This window comes from Hypomesus nipponensis, chromosome 1 (genome assembly GCF_054491055.1).
Source record: "Hypomesus nipponensis isolate SF chromosome 1, ASM5449105v1, whole genome shotgun sequence".
Lineage (NCBI taxonomy): Eukaryota > Metazoa > Chordata > Actinopteri > Osmeriformes > Osmeridae > Hypomesus > Hypomesus nipponensis.
In genome coordinates, this window is record NC_140361.1 from 9,717,501 (window position 1) to 9,745,286 (window position 27,786).

Here is a 27,786-nt window from a genome sequence, read left to right on the forward strand (position 1 = left end):
GAAGAAACTGCTGGGAAACCTTCCTGAAACTTGAATGTCCAGCCACCTCCCACCCTCTCTGCAGTTTCCTCACTTCGTACATCGATGTGAAACAGAAACTCAATGTGGCGTAATGTGACTGCCCCTTTAAGACTGCCTCGCTACCGACTCTCCTTAAATGGGCATTCATCCTGTCAGGTGACTAAGAGCTAGTCACATTGCTTCTCTGAGAATGCATAGAAATTACTGAGAGCTCTACACAGTGTGTGTGTGTGCGTGTGTGTGTAAGGGGCGTTTTTTTTGTGACAATGGTTTAGTGTGTGTGTATGTGCGTGCGCTTCTGTGGTCATCCAGGTAGCTTTATGTAACGTGGGGCTGTGATAGCAGAGACCAGGCAGACGGCTGTGGGGGTTTTGTGAGGTGGATCTACTGAAGACCCTCTCTCAAAGCTACTGGAATATTCCCTCCTTCACATCATAAATCACAGGGCCTTGTTTTTCATCTGCCAAGCAAAGGTCAGAGGTCACCTGTTTCATTTCACAAGATGAATGACCTTATGCTGCTGTTGGTCCAGCTCATCCCCAGCACTGCTTTAATTGAAAACACAGACATGCACGCATGCAAATACATTTGTACATGTGTGCACATAACTTACACATACATCACACACACACTCCCACTACCTAACTGTGGTCATGTGTGTGCCATAAATCAAACTTGTATCCACTGGCTAGCTCAGTACTGTGGACCCCTGGAAGAGTATCTGTTGCCATAGCCAGAGGGTAACTGACATCTTACGCACTAACATTATCGATCCTAATTCAAAGATAAAGGAGGGAGACTGTGTTCATGTCTCTGTGTGTGTTTAGGTATGTGATTGTATGGAGGTGTGTGTGTGTGTGTGAGAATGTATGCCATAACAGCGAGGACAGAGAATGTCTCTGTTCTTCTCCTTCCATCTCCCTGTACTGCTGATACAGAGTAATGGCCATTGATTGGTTCTGACTAAGAAGACCAACTGAAATGTTTTATGCTTCATATTATATAATCTTTAAAGGAATAGGATGCTTCTTCCCAGAGGTACTGGGAACGCCCACTTGCACTCACACGCAGCACAAACACGCACACACTCGCATGCATATAGCACATGTATACGCACATCCATCTCCATGCAGAAGCGCCCGTCTCTGTCCCTCTCCCTCTATGCGTCCCTCCTTCCTCCTCTCCCTCTTCATCCACCTCTCTGCTTCTGTCAGGCAGCGGGCTGCATTCCCGCCCCCCGCCACTGTATCCTTGTGGATGCTGGATGGAGCTGGAAGTGGATGGGACAGGCAAGCTGGGGAGGAGGGTTGACACATGTGCTCGCTCATGTGAGCCCTGATGGATACGCCTGCATCCTCTTCTCAAGCCCCCGTCTCCGAGCAACACCTTGAAGCTCTGACTGGTCTGATTGGGAGTTTGGGACGGCGTCTTGCCGACAGCTCTCGTGGCCGCCTCTCCTCATTCCAAATTGGAACGTTTCCCCTTTGTTCTGCCCTGTTTGCAAAATCTCCCTAAGTTACAGGAATAGAGTATCATGATAATGAAGTGAGCTACCGTTGCATGTAATTAAGTGTGGCTGAGCCTGCTGTGTTTGCCTCCTGGAAGGGCTTTAATAGTACAGCGTGCACTCACTGTAAGGACTCAGTCAGCTACACAAACAAGCCTCACACACACACACACAACCACACAATATTACACAAATGGAAATGTTCACCCAAATAAAAGAACAGGCCTGCATATTGATATTCGTTTCCTAAATACTAAATGCACATACACACACACAAGCACACACACAAGCACACACACAAGCACACATACAAGCACACACACAAGCACACATACAAGCACACACACAAGCACACGTCCTAACACACAGACACTCCACTCCTATGTACAGTATACATACACTTTTTCCACCACAGACTGGCACACCCAGTTTCAATCCCCCATCACATTTCATTAATAATGCATATACTGTTTGCAGAGCCTACACACCGCACACAAATTAAAAGACAACCCTTCAACCTCACGTTCAATATCTTTAACATCAAGCTCTCATCAAGACTTCAAATCATAAGCTTTCATTAAACGAGCTCAGGCAATCCCAGCTCCTCTTGCGTCACTTAGCGGGTATGCAACACATAAAACCTAGACACACACCCCATCTCTCTGTGTCTCTGTCTCTCTCACACATTCTTCACTCTCTCACACACACTCTCTCTCTCTCTCGCACTCTCTCGCACTCTCTCGCTCTTTCTCCCTCCGCCCACTCCAAAGCCCAAGCGTGTAATCTTGTTTGTTGCGTACACGTGGTGATGTCATCATGGTGAACATGTGAAATATTTCCCCTATGGTTCCTGTGTGAGGCATTTGGGTTGGGATGCACGGTACCACTGTGTCTCATGAGGAAGATCTGGACTTAAAAACACCGCACCAGCAAGATGTATCACTGTTATCATTCAACACTATTGCCTGCCAGCTGAGAAAGGCATGTAGGACTAAAGGAGCATCAGAACTCAGTGACAGGCAGACAGGCAGTATCGTCAACAGTGGCTCCTACATTGAAAGTCTGGACTCTGTGCTGTTATTTAGATGTGCCCAGCAGGACAGTCATGTGCTGCACCTTCTCCGTCCTCAGATGTGTTTATCTCTGTGACACCCAGCCCTCAGGCTGTCAGTCAATGGCAGAAGATCCAACAAACAGGCCCCCCCATTGAAGCAGAGATGACCATAGACACCCAGAGACCAGTCCCTGAGACTAGGGTGTAGATTGGAGGCTGTCTGTTGGATTTTGGCTGCATTGGAGCGATGGAAAACCTGGATCAGACTCTTGGCGGATCCCCTGTAAAGATTCGGATGAATCGAACGGTATAGGAGAGGAGGAGGGTGGCGATTTGTGTGAAACTAGCAGACACGTATGCAGGTGTCGTAGAAATATGACCGTTCTCCAGTGTGCGTTGCGTGTTTGACAGCGTGTGTGTGTGTGTAGCGCTGCCAGGGAGCGGTGAGGTTATGATGGCGTGGCCCCTTTAAGAGCAGCCAGTGAAGCGCTCAGTCCTGTTGGTACTGCTGCTGCTGATGGCAGTGCTGCCAGTTGATTGGCTGTGGCTGTCAGGGCTGAGGTGCTGGAGGGATGCTGCTACGTACTCCCCCCCTCCCCTCTCTCTCTCTCTCCCTCTCTCTCTCTCTCTCTCGCTCTCTCTCTGTCTCACTCTTTCGCTGCCTCGCTCTCCCCCTCTCACTCACCTTCGCTTTCCCTCGTTCTCTCTCTCTTGCTCTCGCTTTCTCTCTCTCTCTTGCTCCCTCTCCATCCTCCTCTCGCTTGCTCGCGTCCCTCTGTATAATCCACATCTAGGGCAAGCAGGCTGAGAGGCAATCCAGTGCTCAGCTCCTCTCTGCAGGTTGAGAAAAGAGAGAGAGAGAGAGAACGAAAGAAAACGCTTCTCAACGCAGGAGGAAAAACCAGAGGAAGAGATTTGATTTGACAAAAAGGGAAGATACAGAGAAAATACAGAGGAAGATTTCATCTGAGGATATCATTTCTATATATACATATTGTTTATATATATATTTGTACACACGCATATAGATATTTATATATATATATATACATATATCTCTGTATATATCAGTATTTGTGCTCGTCTGTTTATATTAATATTTTTATATGTAATTGTGTGTGTAAATATATATGATATATAAACAAATGAATATATATATCTATGAATTTATATACATATCACTGTGAAACAAGAGAAGCTAAAGGAAGATTCTACCATCGGGGCTGGTCTCTGATTGTGTGATCGTATACAATATTTTCAATATTCTTTCCTTTGATCTTCTATGTCAAGAAGAGGAAGACAACGTATCCATTTTTGATTTCATCTCTTTTCCCTGTCGCTACTTTCACCACCCTCGCTCTTTTCCTGCTTTGGAGGGGAATAGAGAGAAGAGTAACAGGATTTGTTAAAAAGGGAAAATCTGTTGAATTCCTGTGATTAGTGTTATTTGCGTCGGTACTAAGCGCTCCCCGAGCCGTTAGCAGCGTGCTGCGTGTGATCTGAGGAGGCAGCAGAGAGAGAGAGAGAGAGAGAGAGAGAGAGACAGATAGATAGAGTGTGCCACTCCGCTCAGCGCAGCGCCAGCCCAGCCAGCATGCACAAACACCACCACTGCTGCAAGTGCCCAGAATGTTATGAGGTGACTCGCATGGCGGCCCTGCGCAGGATGGATGCCCCAGCGTACGCGGACTGGCAGGCTGAGCCCTATGGATACCCGGCCGGGTATGGGGGAGGCCAGACCTTACCCCCTCCGGCCTCAGGGGGAGGAGGAGGAATGGTAGGAGGAGGGGGCACTCTGGGGAGAAGTAAGGGCAAGATGATGTCCACAGGGGGGCCTGGAGGGCCCAACCCCAAGGGCCAATCCAAGGGCGGCCCCAAGGTGAACGGCAACAACTCTGGAGGACAGGCAGGATGGTGGCCGGAGTGCACCTGCACCAACCGGGAGTGGTACGATCAGGTAATTCCACTTCCTCAGCTATCTCACCCCCCTCACCCCATTTCTCTGGGTCCTGGCAATGGGATATGGAGGTGTGTGTGTGTGTGTGTGGTGGTGGGGCGGGGGCATGTCATTTGAGGTTGCCAGGTTGGAGCACACACACACACACACAAGTGTGTACACGTTTAGAGCTGCTTATGTGTCATGTGGGAGCCTGTTGGGCAGTAGTACAGACTAGAGAGCAAACCCTCACCCTGTAGTCATTACTGTTACACATACCCTCTGGTGTTCTACTGAATTACACAAGATCTGTTAATCTGGAGTTAGTCCATTTGGTCTATAGTCCGTATATCTGTTGGACAGAGCAGGATTGTTCCGGTACAATCACATTGACATGTTGGTATTGTTCTTTTTATGAGGCTTTGATCCAAATGAATCATTCTTATAGATTATTTGGACTGTTGCTAAGATCTGTAAAAACTGCGGTGTGTTTTTCTGTAGAGATGTTACACACTCAAAAAAACAATGTTGAGATCAATTTAGCTCTTTTGAAAGCTGCATAATGCCTAGAATAGTGTATGTATCTATAGTGAAGACAGGCTAAATGGATTTCTCTTTTGGCATTCACAAAAGCCATTTTGAATATATGATGCAAGTTCCTCAAAGATGAACAAATGAAAGGTTTGGCTCTCATCAGGCAGATTTCCTGTCGAGAGAAAGATATGGGGGGAGAGGAGAAAAGGAAGGAGGGAGGGAATTAGATGAAAAGGAAGAGCTTTATTAGATGGCTCATATCTGTTTGTGGTCGTTGTTCGATAATAAAGATGTGATATTCCTCACAAGGGTTATTATGTAAATATTGTCTCATGGAAGCTGAGCATCACCATACTGGCTCAAATGGTGCTGCAGCTCGACCGTTACAGCTTCCATTTAGATGTCTTCCATTTTCCATTCATCGTTTTCTCTCTGTTACCTCGGTAACGTCACAGATCACCTTTCATAAACGCCTGGACCTGCTATAGGAACGCAATCTGTAATTAAGCAAGGTTTGTGTGTGCGTGTGTGTGTGTGTGTGTGCGCAAGGGTCTGAGCCATGGGTGGGGGAAGGGTGGCTTGGTGTGTACTGTATGCAGTTGAAGAAATGGCTCTCTGTGTGTGTGTCAGTAATTATATGTCTAGTTTAGCATGCAGCACGTAGAGCCAGCGTATATTTCGGTGTGTGTGTGTTTGTACGTATTTTGTTGTAAGAGCATAGGGGCGACAGAGGGAAGGAGAGGAAGTGAGTGAGAGACAGCATGTTGGTAAAATGGAGGCTGAGATCTCACTGGCAACGCTGAAGAGAATCATCCCAGCTCCAAGCACATACAGGAGCCTGACTCATGTCACCAGCTTACCTCCACAACATCCAGGGAGAGCTTCTCCCAGCTAGTATGAGGAGATCTTGCGCAGGGGTTTGCTGTTGTAATAATAATGTGTTCATTTACCTGATGCTTTTATCCAAAGTGACATTCAGGGGAGATTTGAACCTGAACCTTTATCTGCTGTCAAATGCTCTACCACTGAGCTGTACTTCATTCCAAGGTAATGACTTATCTTGTGGAATGTATCTTTACCAGTCCACGTAGCTTAGCAGCAGTTAGCAGCAACGCGGACCAATCAGGTTGATTTCACTTCTCACACTTGTAATTTAAAAAAAAAAACTAAAAAAAATCTCTCAGCAGTTTTGATTATGTAAGCGGTTATCATGGCAGATTTTTGTTTGCCATTGGTGCGAATAGTCCAGCAAATACCCATGTGATGCTCAGGCTAGTGTACTGCATGTGTGAATTACAGAGAAGACATGCCCAGTGTGCCATGCACAATGATCTAACATCGCATGGCCAGTTAAGTAGCCGTGGCTTCTGAATCGTCGCATTGGGCTTCGTGAGCGTAACGGGAATTGTAAAACCCTCACGTCACATCGAGGTTGAACGTTTCAACCGTCTCATCTTTTCCACGGGACTTGAAATGGTCAGCTGGACTCTGCAGCACCTTGAAGTTGACTGTAACTATGATCGTAGAAACACAACCAGATGCCACACATGTTTGTATGTCTGGAAATCTAACCTAAACGTCGAGATGCAGAGATGCAGGTGACCAAGAGGACACCCAGGAGGAGTGAGGGACAGTGGTGAGGCTGCACTGTGAGGGGTGAACATGCTAATGTTGAAAAAGAGAGAAATAAGCCAATAAAAGGAGGCAGCAGGCCTGGAGAGAGGGAGGGGGTTACGTAAGAGGAGGCAGTTGGTGTTGCTGAGCGGGGATGCTCTGAGAGATGGAGAGAGAGAGAGAGAGAGAGAGAGACCACAGCTCTGTGGAATAGCATCTGTCCCCTTGGTCTCCTCAAAAATGGGCTTCTACCTCTCTCCGTCTTCCACGCACCCACTCATCCCCTTCCAACCCCTCCCCTGCGGAGCACGACAGAAGCACAGCCTTTGATGGATGGACGACCCCCCCCTCCCCCCCCCTCTTCTGTTCTCTTCCCCTCAGTTCCAGTTGCTCATCCATGGGGGGGAACGGCAGTATATCCCTTCCCCCACTACCTAGGCTGGGCTACACACAACACACACAACAAGCCAGAGAGCAGGCCAGACATGGATATGAGCAATAATCATACGCTGCCACATACAGTAGATCTTTAGCTACAGTGGGTGAGCATTTTCTCGATCGGTTCACAGGAGCCTGAATGATGATTTTGCAATCGGCAGATGTGAGAACCCACAGTAAAGTAATTCTCGTTTTCATGGTTGATGTTTCTGAATGGTTTTCGATGGTGAGGGTGTGTCCCACCTTGTAAAAAAAAAAATGTCAAGTTGTGTAATAGCACATTAGTTATGGTTAAAAAACTTGCCACTTATAGGACGGCTGTGTTTCCCACCTTCTTCCTCGTTCATGTTCCTCGTATCAGAGCACGGCTCCTGCCGTGGCGGGGGTGGGGTTAATAATGGATGGACGCACATGAACTCTGTTGGGATTAGAGAAGCATTCTTTAAAACATTTTCATAGCATTTGGAGTTTCCATCTGAGAGATGTAGAGACACTCGTCTAATGGGGGCCGATACGTTCAAAACCCCCTCCCCCCGGGCTCCAATCTGTCTTTGTGTGCTCTCCAGCTCTGTGGCTATGATTAGCTTTAAATATTAATTGGATTTTACTTTATTTATTACCAGCAAGATATTAAACATAACCAACATGCTTTCCTAGTCCCCTATGTTTCCTGTAGGTCTATTGTTTCTACAGCACTGCTGTGTTATGCTAATGCCGTATTAGCCTTGGTGGGTCATGTAGAGAGCCATGTTGAGAGCCTTCAGGAACGGATCAAAACCATCTCTTTTCTGCTCACCTCTCTTTTCTCTCTTATTTCCATCTCTCTTTTTCTCTCTGCGCGGCCATGGCCATACATAGCTCCTGTGGACAGGATCCTTCGAATCTCTCTCTTTCATTCTTAACGGCCCAACCACCATATGCTCAAAGTGGAGTGCGGAATGGAATTCACCAATAGTTGTCCCTTTTGAACTCCTGAGTTTGATCTGTTATGTTATCCATCCTCCTGGTGCTGAAGCCAGTCCATGACACCTGAAGATGTGTTAGTTGTAGTTGCGTGACGTCCTACGATGCTGACATGCCGGGGCATAACAGCACACATAGCCTCACGTAATGGCTGCCAACAGACTCATTGATGATTTTGTGTGCGTGCGTCAGTGTTGGAACAGCAACGCAACAAGATTTCGTCCGTTCCGATTCGATTTGCCATTTCTTTTTTTCTCCACGGACTCCGGGGGGGGGGGGGGGGTGTGGGGGGGTATTACAGGATAGGATTTCCACATTAGACTCCTTATAGCCAAACGCTCGGTGCTCCGCTCCCTGCTGTGGCCTCGACAGCCTCCATCTGAGACCAGCAAGATTGTCATCAGATCAAGAGGGATTTATCCGGGAGCTCATCTGAGATGGGGAGCAAGGAGTTAGGTGCTGTTGGTAGGCTTCACCCAACTGGGAGTGGCACATTGCAATCAGCCTCATTCAATATCCCCCCCCTCCGGGAATATCAAGTCTGACTGAATAGAGGGGGGAGATGGATGAGATTTTATAGACATATAGTCTGTCTGTCAGTACATCCTGGCCATTGTTAGATACATGGTTAAATCATTCACGGTTCTCTTTCAAGTGCCTTATCAAAAAATAGATCATTTGCATATATATTGTGTATGACATTACATGTCAGCATTCTCATTGGCCAATGTTATTTTGTTTGATGGGAAAGATACGTCCCATATATTTGAAATATGTCAGCAGAGTGTTTTGGGCTGTCACCAGTCAGAGGCAGGCAGGAGGCAGGAGAGTAGAGCCGAGGTGTGGAGAGGAGAGGATTGGAGTGGTAGTGTTAGTCAGTAATGTCGCTCCCGGGACACATAAAGCCAGTGATCGTGAGCTCAGACCTCAGAGAATCTGGAGTGTGTGTGTGTGTGTGTGTGTGGAAGGAAGGAGGGAGGGAGTGTAGCAGCTACTGTAGACTGCTATGGGTGAGGGCTGTCAGAGAGAAGAAGGGGTGACAGTTGTATACCACTAACAACAAAGAGAGGGGTGTTACACACACACGCAGCACTGATCCCAGGCCTCCCCACACGGAGATGGAGGTGGGGATGGGGTTGGGATGGTCCCGGGGGGTTGGGGAGCACACCCCCCCCCGCTCCCCCTACCCTCCCTCATCCTCCATGACCGTTATCTCTCCCGGCACTAAAAGGCCAGACAGCTTTGCATTCTGGGAGTGATGTCATTCTCGAAGCAGCGTCTGTTGGCAGAACAGGGGGGGTTGGTGATCAGGAACAGGAGAAGAAAGCCTTGCCTACGCGCTTGTTGCCATTCTGGGAGCTCGGTGGTGTGTCTTTCTCTGACTAATCTGTGTTCAGAGCTGGACTGCTTACATAAGGAGATCTTTATCACAGCTACCACTGTCTCGCCAACCAGCCCTTTTTGGGCACCAAGTTATGACATCGACAGAGGTGTTGGAACATCGGATGTTTCAATGTTAACAGAGAGCGTGGTGTATTCCCCACCGTTTGGATGTAGTCGTGTCGTCTGGAATTTGAACAAAATCTAACAAGAACATTGGTATAAAAGTCATATTATAACATTGTATTCTAGATTTTACATTTACAAGTAACTGTTCGCTAGGAATCCACAGTCTTAACTTAGACTTGTCCACCATCTATAACACAACTGATAGTTAACTTGTTTCTTCACAATACTCTACTACAGTAGTATTTCCTATTTTTGTCAGATTTCATTTGATGTGGCTAGACAATAAAATCAACTGTACATAAATCAAATATCCAATAACTGAATTATCACCATGTATTTGAGATGCTCATGCAGCACTCAGGGCTGTGTAGCTGTGTTCCTGTGTAGCTGTGCTCTTGTGTAGCTGTGCTCTTGTGTAGCTGTGCTCTTGTGGCACTGTGTTCTTGTGTAGCTGTGCTCTTGTGGCACTGTGCTCCTCTGTAGCTGTGCTCTTGTGTAGCTATGTTCCTGTGTAGCTGTGCTGTTGTGTAGCTGTGCTCTTGTGTAGCTGTGCTCTTGTGGCGCTGTGCTCTTGTGTAGCTGTGCTCTTGTGGCGCTGTGCTCTTGTGTAGCTGTGCTCTTGTGTAACTCTTGCTAGGAGCCAGGCCAGGCCTGCTCTGTGAGAGGAACAGTCCAGATGATGTGGTCCAGTTCAGCAGAGTCGGCCTGTAATCTTATTAGCCCCGGCAGTCTGCTGGTCTGGTTAAGAGCCCCTACACCTTCTCCCCTAGAAGTCATTGCTATGTTGTCTCATTGCCTGTCACCGGCTGCAGTGCACACTGATTGTCACTGTGAGTTTCAATTGTCATTCGACAAGGACTGGAGCATACTACCCAATACTACATTTATCTATCTCTGTTCACTCTCTGTTCACCCTCTGTCTTTCTCTATCACAATTCTTTCAACACACATACACACCTTCACACACCAGTTAAACACAAGCATACATACATGCTGCCCAGACACACTATCCTACATACATGCCACACACACACACACACACACACAGATCATGCCTCTCTCATAGAGACATATCCCTAAAAAGGAAAAGCCCCTCAAATATTAGAGGGATGAAAGTACATTGACCCTCTGCGAATGCATCTCAAAAATAGGAAGAGAGACAAGGCACACTGCAATATTGATGTAGCACCATTCTGGGGATTTTTGATAACAAAAGTTGCCTTTTTATACCCCGTAAGAGGGGGCAAAGTCTGTCCGTCTGACAGGAGGCCAGACGGACTCTGACGTCACGGCACTGGGGCCTAGCTGACGGCATTAGGGAGGGGCTGCAGGTTGATCGGCGAGGGCAAGCCCCTCGCTTGAGACCCAGGGGCTGAGCCGTGTCAGAGGCCACTTGGGACACCTCCACTAAAAGCCCTCCCAGGCTCTCCTCCACACCTCCCTCTCCCTTCCAGCCTCCCAGTTACACATGACCTCGCCTGGCCCATTGGCTCAGACGCAAGCTGAAAATGTTGAATCTTAAGTAGAGTAAAGATAATATGCTTCTTAGATGCAATTATAGCTTTGGGTGCTGTATGTATGCCTTCTGAAAACAAACAGGGCACTAAGTGTGTTTGGACAGTTTTAGTGTGTGTGTGTGTTTGGATTCCCTGTCAGGTTATAGGTGATGTTTTGGTGCTTTCCAGTGTTTTTTTGTCCAGGCTGTGTGTTTGTGTTCCAAGCCATGGCTGCTATGGCCCAGTGGTCCATATGTTCTCTGTCTGAACCCATGTGAGGCCTCAGCCCCAGGCCCAGGCCCCAGTCACAGTCCTCTTCTAATTCTCAGCCCATAGCCCTAACCTCCCTCCCCTCTGCCTCTCCCTGCCAGCCAGCCAGGGGAGTGAACGCTGTTTGTTTGTTTGCCTGCCTGCCTGCTCTGTTTTATTTAGGTTTTTTTGCTGATCACAGAAGCGACTGGCCTAGAAACGGGACTGTGCTGTGCAGTGCTGTACTCCTGATTCAGCAGGGGAAGCATCTCTGCCGGAGGGGGGGAGGCCAGGGAGGGGAGGAGGCAACCTCCGCTGCAGGTCATGATGGTCAATAGGTGTATGCACTCAATCTAGATACTTATGGACCGTGCAGGTTTCTGGGAAGCACCCCCACCCCCTTCGGTCCTTTCTCCGGAGCAGGTTCTGAACAGCAGCATTAACATCCGTGCCAAACTGTGCGAGAACTCCCACACGCTGCCGCGGAATCCACGCACCACCACAATCGATAAAGGAGAGGCGTGGCCTATTCCCAAGCTTTCTGACTCCTCTCTATTCTAGTGGGAGTCCGTGGGTGCTTTCAACAGCGCCACAGCTTTTGCTCATCCGCTGGTAATTGGGGTGTGCTTGCCTTCGGCGAGCACAAACCATTGTTCTCTCACATATATATTTATTTGTTATTATATATTTTCCCACCCCTAAGCCTTCATCAATATTTGGACTACATAGACAACCTAGGTGTCAAAGGTTTTGTCTTTGTAGCGATTGAGTTGCTTTTATTTTTATTCACGTTCCGTTGCACGGTTAAAGTAGAAATTACGTTTTTGTGGCAAAAAGTGAAGCTAACGGTGGCTAACTTGCAAGCCACAGTCACTGACGCTACGAACGTCACGAACGTCACGAAAACTCGCGTGACTACCTCTAGCAGAACATTAGTTTAGCAGCTCGTTAACTTCTGGGAGATAGCTAGGCCAACTGCTTTCCTGCAAGGCAGCTGCAAAAACGCCACAAGCAAAGAGGCCAGGGTGATGACTATTTGCTCATTTTACTTTGTGATATGACACACAATTGTGATGTGTAATGTACAATATAAGTTGTTATATGGCAACGACAGTACGAGCATTCTGATTGGCTAATGGGTAGTCATGCCAGCCGCGCCTTGACCTCATCGCCGGTCCGCGGTCTGACACGGATTATTATTGCCCTGATCTGACGTCATCTTCAAAATGATCGAGGAGTCAGCTGTGTTGGAATTAAAGCCATTTTAACAGAACCGTGTTGTCCGCTTTCTATAAAAAATAATTGGGTGCTAGTTAACACCTGAAACACACCGTGAGAAGACTTGAAAGCTAGCTACAATTAACGCTAGCCTACCATTTATTTTCATTTACAAAATGAAAAGAGCTAAAAATGCCATATAATAAACAACTTACTAACCGAGAGTGAGGTCATGCCGGGAAATATCAAACGGAGGCTTGAACGTATCGACCGAGCGATAGCAAGGTCGATACAGCAAAGCCGAGGTTTGATATTTCCAGGCATGACAGAACGGTCGAGGTTAGTAAGTTGTTTATTTGTTAATAATATGTAGGCTATGCATTTTTTATATGAAATATACATAAATATCAGTTGTAAAAATGGCATTAAAAAACGCAACCCCTCTGAAACCGATACAAGCAAGCACACCCTACAATTTCCGCAGAAATTGTACCCTCTCTAGTTTTAGATTGCAGCTCCAGCTGTAGTGAACGCTGGCACGGGGCGGCAAAGACAATGACTCACAGATCGAGTCTTCTTCTTCGCAACAGGGAGCCCCTTCATTCACTGGAGCATTGACTGGATGTGGCCCATCACGTGGCGCAGTGATCCTCTGAGCACACCAGTACATTACCACCAATGGCTTTGCTTTTTCCAAACATGTTGATGTCATTTTTCCTGACTGAACGAGACATAGAATTGTAGGAGACGCGCTGGAAGGAGGAAATGCACAGATTAGAATCTTTCTGCTTCCATTTTCTGGGGGAGGAGAGACGGAGCGTCTGTGGGGAGGCAGAGCGTTCCGTACCATGTGTGGCTGCGCTGAGTGTCATCTCTGTCTAATGCATTATCCAAGCAGCCCTTCAGCCATTTGGTCTGGTCTCTTTTACTCTTTTTAGTTTATCTTTTTTTGAACAAAACAAAAAAATCCTCATCCCCTGTGTTCTCTCTCTGCTCTCTCTGTCTCTCTCTGCCCCTCCCTCCCTTTATCACTCTCTTTCGTCCCCTCCTTCTCTCTCCTTCATCTCACTCTCTTTTTTTATCTCACTCTCATGTATTTCCCCTCCTCCAGTACCTCGTTGGAATCAAAAGCTTCATTTTAGGTGTCGAGCACCCTTATCTGTGTTGTGTTGTGTTGTGCCGTGTTGTTCCGTGGTGTGTTGAGCACAGCCTCCCCGTGCCATTTGAAGAGGCTGTGCACATGCAGGACTTTATTAGAATGCGCAGACGGTCAGGCATTTAAAACAATCACATCTGTCTTTGATGTCTCACTGATTCTGGCATCTATGTCTAATCCAAAGGAGGTTTGGCGTTAGAACGGGAACCTCCTGGGCACATGACATGAGTCTGTGTCACACCACATCACGATTGGTATTTGGCTGATGTCTTGACCAAATGTAATCCATGGAACTGAATGCCGAAGGTTGATTTCCAGTTGAATTAGCTCGATTTCCTTTGGGGAGTCAACAATTAAACGGTTGATGGATCTTTTTTAAAGTGCATTCGATTGCACAGGGGCCTACTGCTGTATGTTTAATGTAGAGTAATGAATCTTGAATTATTCATATATTCACTGCAGTTCTTGTAGGTTGCTGGTCTTACTCAGTAACGGCTCCAAGGGCTGGAAGCCCTGCAACGGGGTGTTACTTAGTATGTGCAGCATGTAGCTTTATAAAAAAAGCTTTGCTTGCCTGACGCGGCCCTCTGCCTCCTTCCCTCCACCCTCCCTCCCTCCCTCCCTCCCTCCCTCCCTCCCTCCCTCCCTCCCTCCCTCCCTCCCTCCCTCCCTCCCTCCCTCCCTCCCTCCCTCCCTCCCTCCCTCCCTCCCTCCCTCCCTCCCTCCCTCCCTCCCTCCCTCCCTCCCTCCCTCCCTCCCTCCCTCCCTCCCTCCCTCCCTCCCTCCCTCTTGTCCTGTTAAGAAGATAGTGGAAATGTGAGGATGAGCAACGTTAGCCAAACAGATGTGTGTGTGTGAGGACAGAGCTCAGATCCTATAAAAGGCCCCTGGGTTCATTATAACGCATTACTGCCTCATAGACATATACTGTACTGTACTGTCCACCCATCAGACCTTAATGTGCTTACGAGAAAGTGAGATAGATACACAGCCCTAGAGAGGTAGAGAGAGGGGGGGAGACAGACAGACAGACAGACGGACAAACAGAGAGAGAAAGGCGCAAAGCACAACCACCCCTGGATGCATCACACACAATCCCAGCTTAATATCCTACACCCTATCTCACTGTAGATACTGTATCCATGGCTTGAAATAGCTTAACATGGATTTATTCGATTCTGTTTCCCCCTCTGTGCATCTGCGTTTGTGCAAGGCTGTGTGGTCGGGCCGCTTCCCACGTCTGCACCTGGGCTCCTCACCCAGCACGCTCCATCACAGGCAGAACCCCCACACAATACAGATAAAGATCCTATTTGCATCATCAGCCTTATTATCCTAAAAAGACTGCCTTCCCTACAGACCCCCACCCCTCTCCCCCCCCCCCCCACCGATGCCCTTCAACTGTGGTTGTAGTATTTAGGGTTGAGCAGAAGCCGCTCCAGATGACATGCTGGATTATCAAAGTGTGTTCTCTGTGTTTCAGAGGAGGACATGGTCAGTGGGCAGCTTCCTCTGGCAGGGCTGGAGATGGCGTGCTGCACTCCAGAATCACAACTTCATTGAGCTCTGATGTAATTGTCCTTCTGCATCCGTGCATGAGCTCTGTGACTGCACATTGTGATGTTTTTCCCCCACTGGCAGCCAAGGGGACTCGTGTTGGTATTGGAGTTCTGCAGTTGATTTATGAGCTCTGGAACGATGACATGTTGGAGCTGTGACTCAGAGCTGCATTTTACCATTGGCATCTCAATACAACCCCATTACCAGTCTCAACATCAATTTTGTGAACGTTGTGATCATATATTTATATTATTAGATTAAATATATTTAGGACAGAATATTGAGGAGGGTTGTGAGGTAGTCTTCAACCCTGGACTGCAGCCCCCAAGTGATGGAACATGAGAAATCCATCCGAGGATTTGAGGCCCATCTGTTACACCAATGAGCTAGTCTTAAGGAAGACTTCATATTGAACCTGGTCTTAGAGTGTTTGCATACATAATGACAATGCAGGAGAGGATAAAGACTACATGTCTTCTGAAGCCTCTGAATAGTCGTGACTGAGATGACTCTGCTGTGCTGCCTCGGGTCTCTGAGAGCTGACCCAGGAACTCCACCTTCAAATCCCAACCACGTCCACTCTTTGTTCCTGGTGTAAAGTCCGAAATGTCAGTCCCTCATGACTAAAGGAGGGTACCTGAGATGTAGGTCATGGATAGAGACTGTTGCTGAACATGTCTGTTTTGCTCTAATGCTGAGGGATGTGAGGAGGGGTACATGAGGGATGTGAGGAGGGGTTAATTGCAGCAGTGCGTAGTTTTTTTTATTTTTTTGGTCTGGATTCTTCAGTCCTCCCAAATTGTGACAAGCTCGGGCTGTGATGCATTAGAAACACAACATAGATATTTGTGTTTCTGTTTCATGTTGCATCTGGGCCCCCCCCCCCTGCCCCCCGCCCCCCCAAAACAGGAGAAGGGTTTATTATGTGACATTAGTCATCATGACTTTCAGAGGGTGCTCCAGTAAACAGCTGAAAACATGAGCACTACTATTAGGCCTTGGTAAAGGCAATATGCCCTGCTCCCAGCTTCTTTCCTTTGTGAAACTCAGGGAAAAACAGACATGTCTTGGTTGGGTGGGTATAAACCTGGGCTGGCTAACCAACACTTCATGCCTCATGGTGATCCCGGTAATGGATTCCGTTTTAAGTCCTGAGTATGCAAATAGAAACCTCAACTCCCCACTCGTGATCAACCGACTGACCCGATCGTTCATGTGTCAACAATACCGCCGTTGGAGAAAAGAGAGAATATTGGAGCATGCTGGTGTGGTGCGGTGGGTTTCATCAGGCCAGTTGAAAACAGGCAGTAAACGTCACAGGATCATACCACGGTGTGCGAGGAAGTTCCCTCTCTTCACCGTCTATTTTGTGCTGGTGCACCTGGTAAAGAGCTGGGTGTGGGCACAGTACGGTCTCCATCCTCTGACAAGCTGGCACATTTACAAAGGGCAGCTGTGGGATAAAGTATTTAGCACTGGTGTTGGGAAGTCTGTTTTTCTGTTGATATGCAATCCTTAACGGTCGTTGAACTCAAATATATTTGAGTCTATTTCAGGATACATGACGTCACTGTGTTCGAACAAAGCCAGTGACGCGGAGATCTTTCCACACCTGAAGAAGGGGTTCTCAGTATTTGTTCTCTGGGATTGACTGTGGCTGGAATGGAAGAGAGGAGAGAGCAGAGAAGGAAGCAGGAGGACAGCAGAGGAGTGAAGAGGAGAGGAGGAGGAGGAAGCCTGGTCTGTGTGTTGCCATGGTGCAGGCTGAGCCAGAGCTGTACATTAGCTCTGCTCCTCAGCTAGCTAATTACCCTCCAACTGCAATGTTGACGCGCTGCCTGCCTGCCTGCCTGGCCATCAAAGGCCTTCCTTTCTGTAAGGGATTTTAATACTGCATAGATATAGAGAGGGACACACATAGAGCACACACAAAGGGATAATGAGCGATTTAGACATGGATGGGGGGCCATGGGGGACCACACAACGTCCTTGCTGGCTGTAAAATGGCGTGTGTGTGGGATACAGTGTGTTCCCAGAGCTGCAGGAGCGACCAAAGGGGTCAGGGTGAAGGGTGAACACCCGTCCCCATGAGGAGGGAGTGTCACCAGGGCTGGTAACTGCTCTCCTGTATCAGCAACCACTTGTGTAACAGGGAGAGCTCTCCCGGCCCTGAGCAACGCTGTGAAGAGGCTACTGCTGCTGCTAAAGAGAAAGGTGGGAGGGAGGGAGGGAGTAAGAGATTGAGATGTAGAGAGAAAGAGAGAGGGGCAAAAAGAGAGAGGGAAAGAGACAGGAAGGGAAAGACAGGGAGAGAAGGGAAGAGATAGAGAGGCTGTCGTAGATCCTGATCAGCCAGCTTATAAAACCCAATATGGGCCGCTGTGGATTAATATTCCCCATTAAAATTCCAATTATGTAATCAGCCAAATCCAAGCCTTGCATATGCTCATCAGAATATCTCCCAGGCCGATGACGCGCCTGGCAGCATCAGGGGAGGCGGGGATGGGGGGATGGGCAGAGTGGGTGGAGAGGCGGAGGGCTGGGAAGCAAGAGGAATGATGCAATATCAGGCCACGCACTTTGAACCCCAGAATGTCATTCCTCTGTGGTTGCCGTGGCAGCGACGCTGTCCAGATTGTTCGGGGCTTCAGAGCAGCAGCTCCAGGCATCCACCACACAGAGCAGGTGCTGTATTTCTAGACCCTGGAGATGGAAGGTTATTTGGGATTCATTTATGTTGACGCCCTCATCTCAACTAGCACATGGGGAGAAGACGCATTTCCTGAATCCATTTGAATTGTTCTGCTAATGTAGAGTAATGTGTGAATGTGCCCTGTGTGCTTAAACAGGTTGTGACCCTGCCTTTATTCAAGTGCAGATATAAACAGATATTGACTTGCATCCTGACCGCCTCTTCCTCTTGAGTCATACAGATACAATTACTTAGGCAGCGCAGAAATGTAGTCTGCCCTTATTTTGACATGGATGGTTTTAGTTTAAGGTTTTTTTTTTTTTTTGCGCTTAATTGAAATGACTAGGTTCGAGACCCGTGTTTGAAATATTCAAAGCTGCAAAAAAACAATTGCCTTGCAGTGTCCCTGGGGTTAGCATAGCAACAGTACGTGAGGCAGTGACGCCGGTGGCACAATGTTCTAACGGGAGGCTCGTACGCCGCCGCTGCTTCTTCTTATCACGGGCCTCCATGTTGAATGGACGCCACCTGTAAAGGCCGTCTCTTGGCCTGCCTCAGATTAGCGTGCGTGTCGTCAGTGGGGGGGCGCGCTGATAGCGGTTCTGATCCGGGGCTAAGGGGAGCGTGTGTTTTGTGCGTCCGCGGGCCCGAGACACGGGCCAATCTGGACCCTCGACAGGAGGCAGATTGGTTTGGCAGTCCCCAAAGTGATGCAAACGTTTAAACAAAGCCCTTTTTTCCCTTCTTCTTCTTCTTCTTCTGCTCCTACGCCACTGTCTTGGCAGTAAATACAGCAGCATATGGATAAACGTGCTCATGAATGTATTCATAATTGTTGAGGAGAGAAGAAAGTAGTGGCACAAGCTCCTGTTTTCTGTTTCCTCCTGCTCGTTGTCCTACTTTAATGTAGTTCTTCATCCCTCTCAACACCTCCTGGCTCCCTATACAGGGAAATGTCTGCTGGTGTCAATGGAGCCGTGTGTGGGATTTCCAGAGGGGAGGCTCCACAGAGCTGGGGACTGGGACTGGGGGCTGAAGCTGGGGGCTGAGGACTAGGACTGGGGGCTGGGGGTTAGGAGTGGGGGCTGAGGGCTGGGGATGAGGGCTAGGAGTGATGGCTGAGGGCTAGGACTGGGGACTGAGGGCTGAAGCTGAGGGCTGGGGGCTAGGACTGGGAGCTGAGGGCTGGGGGCTGGGGGCTGAGGGCTGGGGGCTGGGGGCTGGGGGCTGAGGGCTGGGAGCTGAGGGCTGGGGGCTGAGGGGGCTGGGAGCTGAGGGCTGGGGGCTGGGGGCTGGGACTGGGGGCTGAGGGCTGAGGACTGGGGCTGGGGGCTGAGGGCTCAAGCTGGGAGCTGAGGGCTGGGGGCTAGGACTGGGGGCTGAGGGCTAGGGCACAGGCTGAGGCTAAGACTGGGGGCTAGGACTGGGAGCTGAGGGCTGGGGGCTGAGGGCTGAAGCTGGGAGCTGAGGGCTGGGGGCTAGTACTGGGGGCTGAGGGCTAGGGCTTGGGCTGGGGCTGAGGCTGAGGGCTGTTTTAGAGCCAAGAGAGGGTAAAGAGGCCTGGGAGCTTGGGACCTGGATCTGCATCCTGCCCAAGGTCAGGGGTGGCTCTCTGTCATCTCCGCCAGTTGGTTTAACAGGGGATCTCCCTGGAGGGATTCTCTGGTGTTTGTGCCAAAGCCCTCAGATCATCCCTCTCTACCTCCTCCTTTTCTCCTGCCTCCTCCCCCTTCCTCCTCCTCCTCCTCTTCTTCCTCCAGTCTCTGCCACATCTCGGGGCTACAAGCAGGTTTCAATTGAACAGGTTGGTTTTGAAGAGTGAGCGGTCAGCGGTTTGTTTATGTGCTGAGCTGACGGGTGTTGTGTGCACATGGGCAGTGTCTGGTGGCGCTCAGACGAGCCTGACCTCAGAGCAGCAGCCCCGCCTCGGGGCGCGAGGCACCACACCAGCGCTCTGGAAGGTCAAAGGTGGCTCCGTGGGGCGCCAAAAATAAGCTGCCAAAATACAGCCATCACATTCAAGGGCCCACATCCTCACGGCGGCACAGGCAAACACACACACACACACAGCAAAACACACACACACATACACACAACCACACGGTCAGAGCCAAGCTGTGACGAGTCATGGCTGCCATAGAATTCCCCATCTCTGTCGTCTGATGGCAGGCAAGGAAACAAAATGATCCAGTCAAAATCGACAAAGGGATGACACAACAGGATTTTGAAAACCCGGAGCTTCAAAATGGCAGCAGCGTGCTGCTGTCGTCAGGATCCCAAACAGCACAGAGGAACAGTGACTCTCAGCTTAGCAACAAGGGGTTAGCAACCGAGAGCGGAGGGGTAGCTCGCGAGCTCCACGCAGCAGAGACCTCTGGTGTCGAGGAAGCCAGGGGGGCGGGGTCACAGGAAGCGCAATGATGATGCGTACATTTTTCACGCCTTTCTCTCAAAGGCTGGGTCATGGTTGTTGACGGGAACGTCGACTGTTTTTACACCCCCCCTCCTTTGCTTTCACCTCAACACCTCCTCACTCCTCCCTCTGTCCACTCCCCCTCCCCTCTCTCCCCCCCCTCACCCTCCCTCCCTAACATGTGTAGTGAAGCCCTTCTGTTTTCGGTCATTTGAAGCCACAGTATTATGGTCTGTCTTCTGTTTGACGAGTGCCGCTGGGAGCCCACCATAGTGAACGGCATAATGGTGGAAATAATTCCAGCACCGTGGCGATGCTGGACGTAACCTGGCAGCAGGGCTGTCAGACAGGGCGGGGGGGTCAGATTCAATTATTAACCCAGATTGTGCTGATTCTCTCCACACCACACCTAATCTCTGTCCACTGACCAGCAGAAGCTGCCACTGGCCAAGGCTTCCCAGAAACTCACACACACACACACACTCACCGGCCCCTTGAACTGCCGTACCGCACACACACACACACACACACACACAGACTCTTAGACCACGAGCCACTATGTGCAATTCACGAGCCACAAAAGCGGCAATTCTGGAATATCTGCTGTACAGCCTTGTCCTCTCACACGCAGAACCCCACACGCTCACACCTGTGACTCCTCTATCGCGGGCCTGTGGATGCCTTAGCTTGGCTGGGTAGAGGTTTGGAAGGAGGGGGGTGATACTAGCTATTGTGAGGCAGGCCGTGTGTTCTGTTGAAGGTCAGCCCGGCCTGCTCTCTCATTGAGAACAGTCCACCGTGACCAAACAGAAAGGTAAGCCAAAGCACGCTTTAGTTCTGTTACATAAAGATGAGAGGTGAATGCTGCTGACAGCTGTGACAGGCTATTAATTATAGTTTCATAAATGTGAAGAGAGAGAGAGAGAGAGAGAGAGGGGGGGGAGAGAGAGAGAGAGAGGGGGAGAGAGAGGGGGGAGAGAGGGGGAGAGGGTGTGTGTGTGTGTGGGGGCTTGTCTCTATGACTGTCACAATGCTCAATCATTTACATCAAATCTGTTTTTCCCATGGAAATCTCTTGGCTTTTAGTGAGCCTGTTTTATGAGCGAACTAATTAATTTCCTTGTGGTTGCCACATTCAAATAAATGCCAGAAATCAGCTGCAGTTGTGAGAGGCAGAAGGAACGTTTGACCTTTAACGCAGGAGATTTTTTTAATCACATCTCGTTACCCTGACTTTGTATCCGACGGGGAATAGAGCACCAAGGTTCGAGACCAAATCTGCTTCCATGAAAACATCTCCTTCCCTCCCCTTTCTTCCTTTACTCTCCTCTCTTCCCCTCTCTTGTCCCCCCTTCATTCTATTTTCTTCTCTTATCCATCTGTCTGTTTCTCTCCTCTTTCTTCCTCTAGCCCAGGGGCCTCAGTGTGAATGAGATGTCGGGTGCATGATAATTGAGTAGGTATTGATTGGACTGCAGCGTGGTGTACGAGAGGCCAATGAGGGCCTGGGGATCAGAGAGAGGCACACCACTGACTGCGCCTCCCACCCCCCCCCCCTCTTTCCACCCCCCACCCCCACATACTGCAGGAAACACACCAACCAAACACCCCAGCATCACACTCATCATCACTCACACAGGGAGCGTTTGGGCAGTGATGTACAATGACGCACAGTGGCAGTCAGTGTGTGCCGTGGGGACGGGTGCCGTGGGGACGGGTGCCGTGGGGACGGGTGCCGTGGCGACGGGTGCCGTGGCGACGGGTGCCGTGGCGACACGTCCCAGCCTCGTCTCCGTGACCTCCTCTCAGAGAGGAGCCGCCGTAATAGTTCACGTTGACGTTGCCATTGGATACAGGGTGGCCGTGTTAGCGCCCTGCAGGAGGAGGAGAGGGGAGGAAGAGAGGGTAGGAGAAGAGGGGAGAGGAGGAGCGGGAAGGAGGAGAGGGGTGGAGGAGAGGGGAGGAGGAGAGGGGGACGGGAGGTGTGGAGATGTTTGCTAAGAAACTGGAACGTTATTGTCTTGTCAGCATCTCATTGTTATGCGCATGCGGAACCTTGGCATGCTCCTCATCCTTTCAGACCCCGGGGAACCCACTGAACAGAGAACACAGAACACCATAGGAACACTGGTGCAGGAAGAGGAGGGAGGGGCTATCGCTTTACTGTTGTACTCACATGGTATAATTGTGCAGCAATGTGATGGCAGTCATATGCACTCATATGATAAGATAAGTGAATTGGATGTAATAAAAATCAGATGGAGTGCATGGTTAATCCGATGACTCATTTTGCCTTACTGGTCTATACGTCATGCCAGTTTTCCATCATACAGTCGTTTGTCAGAACATTGTCAATAGGATCACTGAACATTAGATGCGGCCCTGCTAAATGAAGACCCAGGTTATGTGGTCAGATGGATGGCGGGGTGACAGTAATGATGTTGTTTTGGACTGGCTTTACCTGACAAGCTGTCTTCTAGCCAGCAGGCCCCTTCTGGTCATTGGTTTTTGATCCAGTGCTTGTGTGCTGGGCACAGGCAGTGTGGCCTATGAGGGGAAGGCATGACAGAAGACGGGGGAGATAGAGAGGAAGACAAAGCAAGGGAGAGAGACAGAGCCGCATAAGCCGCAGTCAGAGTCCTGAGAGGTGAACCGGAGGGAGGCGGCAAAGGGGGCCTCCCAGCCAATGCGACGTGAGCACTGGTCACCATGGGAACACATTGATTATTTAACAATTTGGACGTAGCCTGTACCCTGCGGCTGCCAAGGTTCAGCCTGAGTCTCTGCAGCACCGCAGCTTCCAGGGTCTGCAGCTTCCAGGGTCTGCAGCTTCCAGGGTCTGCAGCTTCCAGAGTCTGCAGCTTCCAGGGTCTGCAGCCAGACGAGCAGAGACGGGTGCAGCTCTGTTTGGAGGTGACATGACTGAGTCACAGAGACAGAGAAAGAGAGATGGATAGAAGGAATGGATAGAGAGATGGATAGAGGGATGGATAGAGGGATGGATAGAGAGATGGATAGAGAGATGGATAGAGGGATGGATAGAGAGATGGATAGAGAGATGGATAGAGGGATGGATAGAGAGATGGATAGAGGGATGGATAGAGGGATGGATAGAGAGATGGATAGAGGGATGGATAGAGAGATGGATAGAGGGATGGATAGAGAGATGGATAGAGAGATGGATAGAGGGATGGATAGAGAGATGGATAGAGAGATGGATAGAGGGATGGATAGAGAGATGGATAGAGAGATGGATAGAGAGATGGATAGAGAGGATCCATTGAAAGTTTGTAGAAATATCATGAGCAGATGGATGTGTGTGGAGGGGGGGAGTGTGAAGGCGGGTGGAGCAGTGAGTGGGTTACCATCAGATCTGATGGGCAGTGGGGACTGGTAGTATCAGACAAAGTGCCAGGCCTGCTGAGATTGCAGTCTGGACTATGTGTGTGTGCGTGTGCATGTGTGTGTGTTTGTGTGCGTGTGTGTGTGTGTGTGTGTGTGCGTGTGTGTGTGTGTGCGCGTGCGTGAGTCCTGCCAGAGCCTACCCTGAGCCCTGCATTACAGCTGGATAGAAGTGAACAGCGACAGCTGGCTGGGAAAACAGCCTTTAATGATTAGTGTTTGAATTAAAAGGAAATTAAAGGATTTCTGATAATCTTATCCAGATTTGGTTAATTCCAGCCTTGCCCCTTGGTCACCCCCTTCTGTCACATCTGGAGTCTCTCCAGCCTATTTAACCCATAACCCCAGAAGGCCTTTCACCACCTCAGCTAGTCCTCTCACACACACAGTGCTTTACGGCTACACACCCTCCCCTGGTTTAATTTGTGATAGTGTGTTTATCTTGACCTATGTGCATGTCCCCCTAGCTGACAGAGTTCAGACAGTGTAAGCCTCTCTGCTCCACTCAGGGACACGACACAGCCTGTCCTGGCCTCTAACAGCCCACAGCCAGCAGCAGCATGCTGCAACCATGCCATCATAAGCCTCTCTCTCTCTCTCTCTCTCTCTCTCTCTCTCTCTCTCTCTCTCTCTCTCTCTCTCTCTCTCTCTCTCTCTCTCTCTCTCTCTCTCTCTCTCTCTCTCTCTCTCGCTGTGCGTTTCTTTCTCTCCATCTCTCTGTTTCTCTTGATATATCTCTCTCTTTGTATGTCTCCATTTCTCTCTCATCTTGTCTCTGTCCTTCTCACTCTCTCTGTCGGCACCGGTCACCCTGTGCTCATGCCCACTCCCTGCTCCCACTTAAGAGAGAGTACAGACACACACACACACACACACACACACACTGTGCGGGACGGATGAAGGATTACACACACTGAGATTATCTTCCTCTTTCTTTTTGTTTGCCTGTTATGTGTGATACAGATACTGGGATTACCGCTAACAATCTCAGACAAGGATGACGCGGTCATGGCAGTTTTTTTCTGACCTGTGGTTTACGACTTGAAACTCTATTTCTAGGTGTTTTTCTGCTATTATTGTTGTGCTTCTCTATTGTTGGTTAACAAGCCGGGGACCTCAGTGATCCCTGTGACTGCTCTGTTCCTATGGCTGTGTCTTGTGCTATGCTGGAACATGTTCTGTGACTTAGTCCAGTTCAGAGAGAAAAGAACTGTTCTTGTTTTCCCTCTAGTCCCCGCTGCTGCCCTCAGGCTACGCAGAACCACTGCCTCCCACACACACACCACACACACACACACACACACAACACACACGCACCACACAGACCACACACACCACACACACACACCACACATACCACACACACACACCACACACACACACACACACCACACACCCACACCACACACACACATACCACAGACATATCTGCTCAGGTCAGCTCATCCAGTGAGCTGAACTCCACTGTGCTCTCTCTCTCAGCCCCGTCATTGCAGCCAGTGTTGACGCTGAGGGGAAGTGGTCCCCCCCCCCCCCCCCCTGCAGAGCAGCAACAGAGGAAGGGTCTCAGCGACAGCTCACGAGGAAATGTGCACACGCAAGCACTGTTGGCGGCATCTGCTCGTCCATATGTAGATTAGCAGCCTTGGCGGTGCTGACGCGGGAGGGTGGAGTCCACAGCTGTCCAGAGTCAGAGAACATCCTCGCCGAGAGGACCAGGGTCGCGTCCCCGGAACCTGCCGCCATGTTGGATCGGAACCACAGACGTTTTGTTCCCAGAGAACATACTGGCGCAACGTCAGACCCGCGGGGGGGGGTTCATGTGAAGGGGGCGGGGTTTCGAGTGTTAGGGTGGGGCTAAGGCTGTGTTGTGAGTACAGACGGCAAATTATAGCTGTCAAGTGATCGTGTGTTTACTTAGCCTATGTGTACAATGTGTACATTTCCACGCTACGCCCCCTTTATCAGAGGACACGCTTGTGGCGGCGATGTAAAAGAGAGCTGTTGGCTTTGACCCCGACTGCTTCTGTTGTGCTCTCGCCATCACCTCCTGTGCCCGTGAATGAAGTCTGTAGGAGGAAAGTGACAGATGTGTCCCGGAGAAGCGCGTAGGAGGAGGGAGGCCAGTCCAAAGTTCTCCAGCCATCTCCCAACGTGGTTACCAGAGGCGGGAGGCCTCCAAGAGTAATAGAATGATCTGTAGTCTGCACCATGAAAGCAATCAGAGCCACAGCCGCCCAGACCCCCGGCCGGTGTTTAAGGCAGTAATGTGATATCAAAGACAATAGGCCAGCACATCAGGGGGAGGAACACAGAGAATGCTGGGGAATCAATAGGAATCGATATGAGAGGCTCCAGAGAAAGAGAGAGGGTCCTGGAAAACGAGTAATGTGGGAATACTGGGGGGGGTGGTGGTGATGGAGACTTTTGAATTGAGGTGGTGGGAGAGGCTGAGACGAGCTTGTATTGATGGTTGGTGGCTAAGGAGAGGATGGCGGGGGGTTAAGAGAGGGAGACATTATGGGGGGTTAAGAGAGGGAGACAGGATGGTAGGGGGCTAAGAGAGGGAGACAGGATGGTGGGGTTAAGAGAGGGAGACAGGATGGTGGGGTTAAGAGAGGGAGACAGGATGGTGGGTTAAGAGAGGGAGACAGGATGGTGGGGTTAAGAGAGGGAGACAGGATGGTGGGTTAAGAGAGGGAGACAGGATGGTGGGTTAAGAGAGGGAGACAGGATGGTGGGTTAAGAGGGGAGACAGGATGGTGGGGTTAAGAGAGGGAGACAGGATGGTGGGTTAAGAGAGGGAGACAGGATGGTGGGTTAAGAGAGGGAGACAGGATGGTGGGTTAAGAGGGGAGACAGGATGGTGGGGTTAAGAGGGGAGACAGGATGGTGGGTTAAGAGGGGAGACAGGATGGTGGGGCTAAGAGAGGGAGACAGGATGGTGGGTTAAGAGGGGAGACAGGATGGTGGGTTAAGAGAGGGAGACAGGATGGTGGGTTAAGAGGGGAGACAGGATGGTGGGTTAAGAGGGGAGACAGGATGGTGGGGTTAAGAGAGGGAGACAGGATGGTGGGTTAAGAGGGGAGACAGGATGGTGGGGTTAAGAGAGGGAGACAGGATGGTGGGTTAAGAGGGGAGACAGGATGGTGGGGTTAAGAGAGGGAGACAGGATGGTGGGTTAAGAGGGGAGACAGGATGGTGGGGGGAGGGAGGCAAAGTGACTGGCTCTCCTGGACCTTAGACATCATCAGTCCCCAAGCTGCATCTCACTCCTACAGCTTCATCAGATCAATAGAGAACACAGTAATCTCTCTCTTTTGCTTTCTCTGTGACTCTCTCTCTCTTTGACTCTCTCTGACTCTGTCTCTCTCTCTCTCTTTGACTCTATCTGACTCTCTCTCTCTTTGACTCTGACTCTCTGTCCATTGCTGACTCTCTCTTGCATTTCAGCTGTAGTTTTGCATTTCAGTTGTAAGGGTTGGAGAGGGAAGAACCCAGCAAAAGCACATGAGATGGTTGCAGAAACGTTAGCTGGATACAGCTCCTGCCTGTTTGATCTGAATACAAGGTAGCTTTTAGTGTTCGCCCCCTAGCCCTTGTTTGACAGGCGCTCCCTTCACAGTTGCACAACAGCGTCCCTATGATGCTGCACCCAGAAGGACACAGAGCCCGCAGGGGCTTGAAGCCCAAACACTTGGTGGCGCTATAGAGCTGTTTATTGCCTATGATGGAGTTCGGTGGTCTGGGATTGAGATCCATATAGTGGCTGTCTGTGAGTTGTGACTAAGTGCAATGATACAGTGTGACCTGCGTCTTCTCCAGAGAGTTGGGCATGGTGTGTGAAGTGGAGGGGGTTGTGAAATGAATGTGCTATATCAGGTGTTAGGCCCCATGGTAGAGGCACACACCATTTGTTTTAATGAAAGTCCACAGGAAGCCTGGAAAAATAACTACATCTGTCTCTCTGTCACCCCACTCCTCAGTCTCTGTCCTCACACCTAGTCATGGTTTTCATCAGCAG

General features: G+C 49.7%; 2 protein-coding genes across 4 annotated transcripts in view; both read left to right on the plus strand.

Annotated features, from left to right (window-relative positions):
* Nucleotides 1–1,764, plus strand: part of LOC146302452 (disks large homolog 1-like) — a 14,475-nt gene extending 12,711 nt beyond the window's left edge. The window contains exon 5 of the mRNA XM_084684729.1: nucleotides 1,236–1,764. Within this exon, the coding sequence (XP_084540855.1) occupies nucleotides 1,236–1,412 (177 nt within the window). The 3' untranslated portion in view covers nucleotides 1,413–1,764. The remainder of the gene's footprint in view (nucleotides 1–1,235) is intronic.
* A 2,097-nt stretch (nucleotides 1,765–3,861) lies between these two features.
* Nucleotides 3,862–27,786, plus strand: part of LOC146302453 (disks large homolog 3-like) — a 54,596-nt gene continuing 30,671 nt past the window's right edge. Inside the window, exon 1 of one of the 3 annotated variants that reach the window (XM_084684727.1) lies at nucleotides 3,862–4,539. In XM_084684727.1, coding sequence (XP_084540853.1) covers nucleotides 4,177–4,539 — 363 coding nt within the window. In that variant the 5' untranslated portion in view covers nucleotides 3,862–4,176. The remainder of the gene's footprint in view (nucleotides 4,540–27,786) is intronic. The other 2 variants (XM_084684725.1, XM_084684726.1) reach the window with 2 other exon arrangements.